General features: G+C 36.4%; 1 protein-coding gene across 7 annotated transcripts in view; it reads left to right on the top strand.

The window, feature by feature from the left end:
• Positions 1-12698, top strand: part of UNC13C (unc-13 homolog C) — a 222028-nt gene that overhangs the window by 110249 nt on the left and 99081 nt on the right. For all 7 annotated transcript variants that reach the window (XM_054077487.1, XM_054077486.1, XM_054077488.1 and 4 more), the window contains 2 exons: positions 9908-10077; positions 12025-12140. In XM_054077487.1, the coding sequence (XP_053933462.1) occupies positions 9908-10077; positions 12025-12140 (286 nt within the window). The remainder of the gene's footprint in view (positions 1-9907; positions 10078-12024; positions 12141-12698) is intronic.

Genomic DNA, 12698 nt, shown 5'->3' with positions numbered 1-12698 from the left:
TTTGTTGTCTATCCTATGCATATTCATAGCATTAATAAATTAGCAAGTTCTGAATGGAGAGAGCATAGAAGTTTATAGTGACTTCATCACACAGTAGTCCTACAGCTCATAATTATGTCAATTGGTGGTGTCTATTTATTCTAATTTTATGAGGAACTTAAGTAACAGTTTTCAGACTTTGGCCTTACATATCAAATGTTGGTAATTACAAATGCCTTCCTATGTCTCAGATACTGAGCATGCAAGTTAAATATGTTTTTATTCAACATTACAATTCCCCTCGGCGAAACTGGGGAATTTTATAGTACTGGTATGCTCCAGGCGCCGGGCTGGGCTTTTTGTAATGTCTATCTTTTCCAAGACTGAGTGTTGATCAGAAGTCTGATGTGGAGAGTATGGTATGATTCTCCCGTCCCCTTTCTTTGGCCTCAGCCTCTGAATTGAAATGGTAATGTTCATTGTCAGAGTATCACCGAAGTTCAACTGTGACTGCAAAGTAGATGTTTCAGCCTGTAATACATTGACTAAGGTTTGAACATGGTTTCGTGCCAGTTCTAATTCTGCCAACGTCCCTAGAACTTCTTTGAGAAAGTCGTGGTACAGTAAAGGGAATTCCAATTCATAGGTACTATACTGTTCCTTTCTGGAAAATTTTGCCTTAGGATACATGTTCCTGACTGAGGACATGACCGGATCTGATAGTAGGAGTGTTCTGCTCAGTGTTATTCCTCTACGTGTAGCAGAAGTATTTCAGCATTTCTTCTTTTCTCAGGATGATTACTGCGTGCTGCAGTACATCATGTGCACTTAACTACAATCATTAAAGGCAGTTAAGGATTCTAAATGGCTAATATAAACCCTAGAGTTTCTTTGGAAAATTTTAAGCGAAAGAGAACTGTTTGTTTAGGTAGATTTTAAAAAACTCTTCAGAAAAGGTGCGGTCTACCCTGAAAGCACCCGCCACAATATTATCATACAGAGTTAGCAGGCATTTTATGGAAGCTGTGTGAAAACGCAGGTGTAGTAAATAAAGCAAAGAAGAAATTATAATAATAATAAAAAAGGATATGCAAGTTCAGTGTTTGTTAAATACAACAGTTTTATTTGCATTTTTACTGAGAATATGTGCAAACTGTTGACACTTTAAAGGAACTAATATTTTGATACTATCTTATAAAAGTCTAATGTGATTATGCCTAGTAGTGCTATTCAAAACTGAGTGTTAATTTGATACAGCTTGATGAGACCCTGTATCAGTGATGATAAAAATGATGTGTCGTTTTTATGAACAACTCTAAATTTGCAAAGCAGCAGCAGAACAGCTCAGGATCCTGCATACTATCCAGTCAAGATTCAGAATCCCTATTTAGTCGCCATGTGCAACAGGCAATTTCAAAACAACCATTCACCACAATGTAAAATAAGTGGGTTTAGCCTATAACATTGTTTAGTTTCTTCTTAAATTCCTTTCCTCCTACAAGGAAGACATCAGCTGTCGTTGTTCCTAAGTACATATAACATGCCACATATAACATAAGGTTCAGACATTTGAAAGAGCGCTCTGTTTTCTTCAAGTGCATTGTCATAACATGAGAGGTTACCTTCTTATCATGTAGCACAACAACTGTTTTCTCTTTCCTGTTCTTTACTAAAATCTGATACCTGATTTTTGAGGAGGTTGTTGTTTCACCTAGTGAATTTGAAAGCGGTTATGACCCAAGATGCTGCTTCTATTTGTCCTTTTCTATTTGTACCTTTAGAAAAGGAAATAGGTAACCCACCTCTGTCAAACAATGTGTGTCCATTCCTTTCAGTTTCAAAGGCCAGTACTAGAACCCAATAGTTAATTCAGAGAAAACACATACTCAGAAACTTTTTATAAGCTTCACCTATGCAGATCACGGTGGGTTTTTTGAGTTATTTGTATTACTTCAGTAACAGGTGAAGTGTCATACTTCATTGGATGACTGGGAGTAACCAAAGGTAGGAGATTACTATCTTACGTTTAATTGTTATAGTTGCGTACTGTCAAAAGTTGGATGAAGAATTCAGCAAATTTGATACGAAGTTTTAAATATGTGCTCTCAAAGATGTGAGCAGGGTTACCATAAAGCTGCTGGAAACTTGAAAATGTATTTTTTTTCCACCCAGTACCAAGTATTATTGTCATCAGCTGCTTTAGCAATAACATTAATAAAAAACCCCAAACTCTACTATAGCTTAGATCTCCTGAGTAACTGCTTTGAACTGAATATGTTTTAATCATTTTTATAGCACTTGTAATTCCTAGAATAAAGTTATCTGCTATCTTATTTAACACATTGGATTTCAATTGAAAGTATATGAGAATTTCTAATGTATGTTAAATAAACTATAAATGGTTGACCACAAGATTAATTCTAAAGTAGATCAATATAGCTATTTTATTGACTCAGGAAGTTTCACTTAAATTAGCCTCTACTGGTGATATTTGATAGTCCTATTTAAAATAAAATATTAATCGTCTTTATAACTCCTAAATAATAAACTGCAGAAATAAAATTTATCTCAAAATCTAACAATCTTAGTTACTCATAATACCAAAACATTCATTAAAATTTCCTGATCTGTTCCAAAATAAGGACTTGGAAGAAACATTGGCTCCCGACTGTTAATTTGTTCTGTCACAGTGGATAGAGGGAGGGCAGCGTTCTAGGCTGCAGAATCACACATAACCCTCATATGATTGTAGGGTAAATGGAGAGTGAATGTTTCTAAGAAAACATAATGTGACTCTCCGCTTAATAACTATAGGATACTGGCATGGAGTTTAACACAGGAACTCATGAACTTTAACTAAAGTGGAGCTTACGTACATCTGTGTGCATCTCAGTCAAAAAACAGGACTATAAGAGGAAGAATGTGTCTTTCCTTGAAATGGTTATTTGTTCAGTGCCAGATCAAAGCAAGAGCCTTGCAGCTGTCACCTTCCCTCTTCTGGCTGTGTGTGGTATCTGATATGGGAAAAGGGATCATATCTTTATTTTTTAATTACAAGGAAGAGATATTTTGGCTGTATATATTTCAGCTTTGTACAAACTAGGCTTGTGGGCTGTAATAAAACTCTTCACTCGCATTCTGTCCTTGACTGTTTTCAACAATTGATTGCTGAAATATGGAAATCTGCCTTTTTCTAGCAGCGTGGTCTGGCAAGCACGGATCTCCAAGTTGCCCTGCAGACTGCAGGTATCATGTTTCTTCTGACCGTTCATTAATACCTCAGGTTAATTTGTGTAATGCAGAAGGCTTTCATATACCTGGATGATTTTTTACATTACTTATTCTTTCTGGTTTGGCTCTCACTAGGCCACCATATGGCTCTGAGAAACAGCTTCATTAAGTATCTATTACTCTTTTCAGTGCAGAAAAACATTTGATCTGATTGTTTTAAATTAAACCAATGAGAAGGGTTTTTTTGGAAGACTGATTAGCATCTGATCAACGATGGTCATCACTAACCTGCTAGAATTTGTCTGATTTCTGACATTCTTCATGATTTCCTAGTGATATACAGAAAATATCCCTTTGTTCAAACCAACAGGAGTGTTGCTGGGAATTCTTACTGTAGCACCAAACAACGCTGATGTAGATTAGAGACCATGACAGTTAAAGTCCCTGTGTTGGACAGAGAAGCTACTTAACCGCTTCATATTTCAGATATTTCAATCTAGAGTTTCTAGAAGTGAGAATTTCTGGCAGCTATTTCAGGCATCCAGCTGTGGATATTCTTTTCCTAGAATTACCTTAAAGAGCAGCACTCATCCAGTTTATTTGGACTGCAGAGAAGTGATTTCTGAAATCATTTGAAGCACTATTTGCTATAAGCAGCCATGTGTAGGAAATAAATACAAGGGAACCTTACCAGAGTCCTTCCCCGCTGTCATTTTATATATGCTTCATCAACTGAATCAACTTGTAAAAGGTATAATCTTTGCCGTACCTGAAGACAACAGGATTGGTTAAATGCTTAAATGGTGTTTCAGTTTCCAGTGACGCCTGAAAACAGCTTTGTGAGAACTGTTGTAACAGCTTAAGGGTTGTTTCATAAGCAAGAGCATATAACAGGGAATTATATTACACAAAGCCAATTGGGTAATAGAAACCTGCAAATTAGTTTACTGGATATATGCATTCTGAAAAATCTTCAATAAACAGCAAAGTCTCTGAGAGACTCTGCTAATTAAAATAACTCTATCTCACAACTTCAGCCCAAAGCAAGTGAGCACATCTCTAAGAACACATTCAAATTATGTCTTTTTTGTTCAGCAATAATGTTTTTCAGTGTCGTGGTACAGCAGGTTTTGTTTGAGTCTCTTTTTCAAACTGAGTCAGTCTTTCAAGCTGTCAATCTAGGTTAACTTTATACAATCTCTATGTTATGAGAGAGTAAACTAATGCAAGAAAAGGCATAATTAGTCTCATTCTACTTTATCAGAAAGCACAGCCTGCCACCACACAGTTAAAGGATTGGGACTGTCCAGACTATAGAAGAGACAAGTAGTGGAGGTAAGGATGTCTTTAAACACATCCTTTCTCCTGCAAAGAGGAAAGGAATATCTATTTTGCATACTTACTGTTATAGGAGAACAAGAAGTAATAGGCACAAATTCCATTTAGAGAGGCTTAAATCAAACTGCAGAAAAAGTTTACCAGCAGCTGTGCTAGAGAAGTACTGGAGTTTTCCTGAGACTATGGAACTCTCTCCGAACACTTAAGAACAGAGTGGACAGACTTCTTGTAGCAATACCATGGATGTATCCGGTTCTGGCTTGCATTAATGGCAATAATAATAAACATGAGGGCAATAATAGCAATAAATGGCTTCCTGAACTTCACTCCGCTACTGTCTTCCGTGACCGTATGCATTCTTGATACTTTTAGGACAAAACCTCTTATCACCTTCCATTCCCCACCTAGACCATATGACATCCAAGATAGTTTAGTATAAGAGTTGAATAAGAATTGAAGTGGGATTGAGTAAGTTGAATTGAATAAGAATTTAGCAAGGTTCAACTCTTTGATTGTTTTATATGCATTACCTACTGTACGAAATGTATTCTTTATGCTTGTTTGTGAGGGAGTTTATGAAAAACAATGACCTGTCATTTGCTATTTTTTTTAAATCTGTGCTATGTTTTGAACTACTGTTTCCACATACAGAGTTCATGCAACCAAGCGACCCCTTGATTTTTATCTATTTTCTAGTTAGGTCAATGTTGACTCACTGAATGAATACAGCACTTAAAAGAACAAAATATTGTGTTCCAAAATCTATTCCTGTAGTTTGTGAAAGACACCTAATGTGTAGGTAGTGGTCTTCAACTAAAGCAATATCCACCTGAAATAATGATATGAAAGGCCAGGTTGGATGGGCCTTGGGCAGCCTGATCCAGTGGGAGGTGTCCCTGCCCATGGCAGGGGGTGGAACTGGGTGATCTTTAAGGTCCCTTCCAACCCAAACCTTTCTATGATTCTAATAATAATGTCTGTCTATGGTTGGTATCATGACGTGGTATGTATTATGTTTTCTTTACATGCCTTAATGAAAAAAAAGGTCAGATACTTTTCTAACAGGCTAAACAGAAGCAGTAGCTACCAAAGAAATCAAAATACAGCAAAAAACAAAGGTTATGTATTTCAATTACAGTAGACCACAGTGATTGTTCAGCAAGTTCTCTTACAGAGCTGCCCGTTTTCAGCTAAAGTAGCCTATTGCAAATAAGTTAAAAGATCTTCAAGTTTGTCCACCAACAACCAGAGTGACTTCTCTGGAACTTTAGCAAGCCATGTTCGCTCTGGATTTGATGTTTTTGGAAAGTTATCTAAATTAATATTATTTGTGTTTTGGAAATTCCCACTGGAGAGCAGAGAAAATGTTTATAGAAGAAACGTATCTCACACTTCGCTATTTTTTCTAATAACCCCTGTTGGGAATAAAAATGCATGCTAGTGCTTCAGGAGGGAAAAAGGGCCATTTTGAAAAGGAAGAATGGGCACTATGAGAGAGAAGTATCAGATATACTTGTCAAGTGGTTTAATCCATCTTTGAGTCATTATCCCAGCTGTAAAATTGAAGTAAGACTAGTATAATGCCTCCCTTCCTAACATTTCTTTGTTCTGTCACTTTTGAGGATATCTTTTAGAAATAACTTGGTCGTTATCTGTGGTGTTGAGAAGTTTCCTATTAAAGTACAAATTCTTCAAAGCTTTTCTACCATTAGCTGTCTGCTCTTGAACCAGTTTGCTTGAGTCTTCAGGGAAAGCAAGACCAGTTCTAAACAGATTTGTCTGTTTTATTATGACAGCAAAGATTTTTCTCCACTTCTTTGGAACTGATTAAAAGTAGTTTATTTTTAGACTACTCGTTCGTGAAATGATTGGTTAAAAGTTGATTTAAAAAAAAGAAAATGGTAGGCTCCAAAATCTGAAAAACTGTAAGTGAGCGGGCAAAAGCCTTGCAAAGGCTTGTCAGTCAAGTTCATTTTCTAGGTCTCAGACATAGCCTAACTTGTCTGCTGGTTGCTTACAGAATTTCACCAAGATAGTATATTTTATTGGAAAAATATTTTTTTTTAAGTTATAGAAACAGCACTTCTTTAGAGTAGGTGAAAAAAACCCTCTCTGCCTAGACTAACTCTTCAGAGTATACAAATTTTTTAGTGTATATAAAAGTTTTTACCGTAGACTACAAGGAAAGCGTGCTGTTACGATGGAAGTATTTCATTTTGACAGACCGGGAAATCAGTCTCCATACATTCTTCACCAGCTTCTTCATTCATTTGCATTTATTTCTTTACTAAAAATAGCGTGGTATCAATTAGTGATTATTTTAACACTGAGTGCGAATCTCTTAGATGAGTGTACAATCAGGTCATGCCAGTTTGCCTAATATTAAACTCACATGGGGCTACAATAGCAGAGAGAGGGGTTTTTTTTATTACAGTTTTTATTACCAGCCATTAGAACAAGCAGGAACGGTGTGAGGATTATTTCATGTCTGTGTAGCATTCTGTGTAAATGCAGATGCAGTGTCATCAGTGCTGATAAATTATTAAAGCTATCTCTTTATCTTTATTAAAGCTATCTCTGGATGTACTGCAGATTTTCTGGCTTTCAAAAGCATCAGTATCTTCATTCTCCCTGTGCTAAAGAACAATTGACTTCTCACATTCCTCTATCACACCTTAGTGAACGCTTTTACTGAGTGGCTGGAAAAAGAACATTGAAAATAGCATACATTGTGTTTGCCTTGAATTCCCTGGGCTGATTTTCTTGGACAGAGTAAGAAATAGGAATCCCACCTAATGCTTATTGCAGACCCACAGATCTTCTGCACGGGTGTAACCGGTGACTAAAGCAGAATACACATCTCATTCTATAGTGCTGCTTCTGGGAGGCTGAGCAGGTACGTAAAGTCATACAGAGACGACTCTGTAACCGTAACAGGACAGTAGAATTAAGTGTTCATCCACCCTTCTGTTCTTTCTTCACAAATCTGTTAGTTTTGGGGTCTTGCGCAGGAACCTTGTAAACATGAAGCAGAGGTAAATGTTTAGACATGAAGATGAACATGTGAGTAAACACACTGGCTGTGATAGGTCTCACTATATTTCAGTGACCAAAGATTACAGGTGAAAAAGGTGCGGGAGAGACAAATAAGGGTATTGAGGGAAACTGCAGTTCTTCTAACCGTCTGAATAAATTTTCCTTAATCAGCTAAGTGTACGGGGAAATTGGTGGTGTCTCAGCAGAATAAATATATTGTATTTGTACCGAAGTACCATTTAATGAATGTTTATGTGCAGCATCTCCCTGAGAAGCAAAACAGGAGTTCTGCTAATATAATAGTACAGGTATGGTGATGAGGGTCCCGTAAATGTCTCACCAGTGATGGACCTGCCTATTCCCCTGTAGAAATTACCTGTTTAATATTTCTGATGGGTGCACAGCTAAATGCAGTTCAGGACTCCAGCGATGTTAAGCAATAATTCAGGGCTACATTTTAGGAAAACCAAATGGTTTCTAGATTTAGCCTCGTTTCTTAGGGCAAGTATTTTTATTTGATACGTCTATGCCTTTCTGTATTTAGTACATCCTGGCCAATAGATTTGAATTTTGTCATCAGTCAAAGAAGTTTCACAGACTGCCTAATGCTACGTCCATTGTGTTCTATGAAAACGAGTGGTCAGAGAGAGATGAGAACTTAACAGTGTCTCCAGTATGAGCTGACCCCATAGCAGACACCAGAGAGTCCATACGAAGAGGGAGTTTATGAAAATCCCACTATGCGAGAAGATTCAGTAGGTGATTGCAGTTTGTTAGATGTCAGGTAAGCCAGCTGTATAGCAAAAGGAACTGGGCTTCATTAATTTTGCTAACCACGCAACAATGTGATTTTTACTTATCAGAGATATCTGCAATGTAAAATTTGGAATACAGTCAGACACGAGCATTTCTGTGATCGTGAATGATGTCACAGCGAGGAGAGTGAAAGCTGTGTGTGCCATTTTTACTGTCTGATTGGCCTTGACAGTAATAATACCATTTAAAGCACTTTATACTTCCAAAGTCCATTACTACTACTAATTAATTCGTAGAACACCCCTGAGGAGTGCCATTTGGGAGATAAGTTATAATATTACTGGTTTAATGCTTGAAACGCTAAGACAGATCACTGAGGAGTGATACTGCTTGGAATAGAATTTAAGAACTCTTAATCTAGTGCCAAACTAAGACCTTGCTGAAGATGAAAACTTGTTGTTACACTTTAAAGCTATATTTAAAGATAACAAAAGATCTGTAATATTTAAAATATTTTTAAATGCATATTAAAAAAAAAAAAACAACCCACTGGTTAGTACAGATGCATGAGTATGACATGGCTTATAACTGATGCCAGGTCTGTAGTTGACATTGAACGTCATCAGCTGTTCCACAGACTTCTGCAGTGAGCGTTAGGATATTCCAATGAGGTCATCAAAAGCCACCACTGACCAACAGTAAACAGTCCTCATTGTGGCTTATAGGAATAAGCAGCAGTAGCGTTTCTTTTCCATTTCCATGTTAATATGTGCAGGATGGAGGTAGGAGTGAAAAATTGTAACCACTGGGAACTCTGCTGATTGCAAGTGAAGCCACTTCAATCTCTCATATATCCATTAGTTTCTCAAATCCACTCAACTCACGAGGAGTTAGTAAGCTACTTAAATTTGCAAGGAATTTTTTAGTATATGGCAGTCTGTCCCTGCTCCTTCTCCTTACCAGGGAATGGAGGTTTCGAAGAAAAGTAATATATCTTTGAAAGACAGCAGCTACTTATTTCCCTACATTTTTCTGCTTGCCTGTCTTGTCTTTCCATGATGTTTGTGCATACTTGTTGGGGGTTGTTTTTTTTCAAGAACTTCTTGCTACTCACTGGAAATCTTAATATTTTCTCACTTTTTGTATTATAACGTGATAGGCTACTATTTTTGTGGTCTCCTGTATGTCCTACATAGGATTCCTGAATAAATAAACTTGATCTAACTCCATCTTCCTTATGATATCTGTTAAATAATAGCATCAAGAATTACATATTGTAAATTAATTAATGATTTAAGTGAGGCGTTCATGACATTCCTAAATACAATCCATATGTGTATATAATTCAGTCAAGTTAACCGCTTTATTTTCTGTTCTCTATAGTGTTATAGTTTTGTCCCTGGCGATGCGGTATGGCCTTTTATTCCACTGAATGTTGCAGGTTGGTTGTTATCTGTCACTTTACACTGTTAACCAAGTGGAGTCGAGGACAATTAATTAAACAGCAATAAAAATGTACATAGCTTATGTATCACTCACATTTGGTATTTTATTTTTATCTTTATAGTGAGTGCCATAACTCTACAGATAGAATAAAAGTGAGAGTATGGGATGAAGACGATGACATCAAATCTAGAGTAAAACAACATTTCAAAAAGGAATCAGATGACTTCCTTGGGCAAACAATCATTGAAGTAAGAACGCTGAGTGGAGAAATGGATGTATGGTATAATTTAGGTATGATTCTTACTGATTTTTTTAGAACAAATATAGGTAGACTCTCAGAATCTGTAGATCCGGGACTTCAAAATATATAGATTTGGTACCAATCTATGAATATACAAAATGTTAGCTATTACAGGTTTATTTGAAAATTAAAGATATTTTATTGGTTGTGATTCACAGTTCTGACAATTAGAGAGGCAGACTAATCACAGCAATATCAAAGAAAAATATGTAAGAAAACCCAACACTTCAGACATAGTCCATTCACACTAACATTCTGTGTGATGTAAATCTACAAAGGTGCATAGAAAAATCTAGCTAATAACTTGCTTATTGTCCATGTTCATTTTATCACATATTTTTAAAAGCTATTTATGTATCATTCTGGGTCTACTCATCCTTGGGTTTCACTGTGTTTGTAGCACTGCTTCTTCATGAAATTTGCTCTCTTGAGCGTTCTGTTCGGTACTTGTCAAATGTGTTTACGTGCGGAGTCCTACACTGCTGAAGTTCAAAATATTCTCTACTGTCCTTAATGACTGCACTTTCTTGTCTGAGCAGGTCTTAAAAAGTATCACCCTTTAAACTAGAGAGAAATCAATGAAAGTGTGTCTCAGAATGTGTTTCCTTTATCTAAATCTAAGCGTACAATGGGTCTTTGATTCTAAAAACCTCTTTAGGTGCACTAAATGTTCTGAAGTAGCCCTTAAAAGTTATCCTCCTATATTTAATAATAAAAAATTAATGGTAACATTTTTATCTAGGTTGCCTGCTCTGCGAATTATGTGACAAAATGTTCTGAAATTATAGAGCGTTTGTGTCCTAATCAGCAGTGCTTGTTTTCCTCTCTAGTGTTTTGTTTCCCACTGACATACGTGGGTGTGTCCGGGAACTATTTGATTTCTTATTGATGAAGCAAAGAAAGCCTTGCTTTGTTTCTTTCTTATACTGAGATATTTTTAAATGTAGGATAATTGGATCATTGCAAGTTGAGTTTTATTCCTTCAAAAATTTCAGTGACTTAATGATATAAATACTGATACAAATTATCACTGAATGGGTTTTTAAAGCAAACCTTGCTGAACTGATTTGACTGGAAGCAGTTTAATAGTAACATTGAAAATCTACCTGCTCTGCCAAAGGAAGAAACTAGAATGAAAATGTTTCAATCAGCATCTAAAAAGAAATGTTGGTAAATGGCTTATGATAATTCCGACATTCAAAAAAGAATGGCATAATTAGTTCTGATACGGACACACATTGATATCATACAGAGGAAAGAGGAGTGAAATACTGAGACAAAACGATTGGGTTTGTGGAATGCCACTTCTTGTTAATTGTACAGTTCATTACTGCTCACATCACAGCACTTTGTGAAAAAATCATAGCAACTGCGATACCTATTGAGTCAGTTGTACTGCTGGAGTGGACTGGAAAAGTGAAAATTGGAGTCAGAGAGAATCAGTAACCTCTGCAATGAGTGAAAGCAATTAAATGAACTAGTACAGATGGCATAAAAGAAGATCTTCGTATCATTTTTTTCTGTGCTTAACTCTGTAACTGAGTTCTGCTAAGAACATTTTGAGTTTCTCTCGTAGTCGAGGTTGTTGCTGAAGGCTTCATACTTAAAGGGAAATACCAGTAATGAAAATTATAATTAGCTCAGGTAGAAGATGGAAATAATTTCAGTTGAAAAGGGAGAAGTGTTAAGTAAAATGCTATTCAGGCTGGTTTGAGTTTGGCAGGTAGAGTAAGAAAGATTCTTTACTTCGTAGTTTGTTATTCTGCTTCACGATCTGAACCATATGTGAGGTACTAAAAAAAAATTCTCATTCTCAACAGCAGGGCTTTCTGCCTTTTAAAAACATACTTATTAATCTAGAATGATTTATGAAAGCTTTTCACATAATATATATGTATTCTCAGTAGTTACTAATATATTATTTTTATGCTCTTCAGAAAAGCGAACAGATAAATCAGCTGTCTCTGGTGCCATTAGATTGAAAATCAATGTTGAGATAAAAGGAGAGGAGAAGGTTGCTCCCTACCATGTGCAGTACACCTGTCTACATGAGGTATGTTGGAGAAGTTAAAGCAAGTGTACTATACAGAAATTACTATTGAGTTATGCATGGGTAAGGAAAACAGGCTACGGAACATTAGAACACTGAAACAAATAACTGCTGCTCCACTTTAGGACAAGTTTATTATGTATTTCCCAGTTTGTATTGCTGGTGGCATATCAAGTTCAGAGTCAAAGGCAGAACAATGTAACACCAACAGATCATTCCTGCCAGTGGCAGATAGACAAAAGATGAGGTGGAGTCAGCTACGTTCTCCCTGTACCGTATTTTGTTTTAACGTGTTGATGCTCCATACGTGCTTACTAACATCAAGAAGATACAACCATCTCTGTACATTACAGAAATGTAACTATTAATTGGAAAGGACTTCTTTCCTACCACATTAATTCGTATTTTGGAGAGAGTGGGGAGAAGCAGAAGAAGAATAGACAATATGAAATTTGAGTCTCCTATTATCTATGTTGCTTTTGTCAACACTGGAAAAATAAATCATTGCTGATAAACCAGTGTGTGTCTTTCAAAATCTTCCTATTGTATTTGATTCCTCTT

The sequence above is a fragment of the Cuculus canorus genome, chromosome 12 (genome assembly GCF_017976375.1).
Source record: "Cuculus canorus isolate bCucCan1 chromosome 12, bCucCan1.pri, whole genome shotgun sequence".
Taxonomy (NCBI): Eukaryota; Metazoa; Chordata; class Aves; order Cuculiformes; family Cuculidae; genus Cuculus; species Cuculus canorus.
This window is presented reverse-complemented; position numbering and strand designations above follow the sequence as displayed.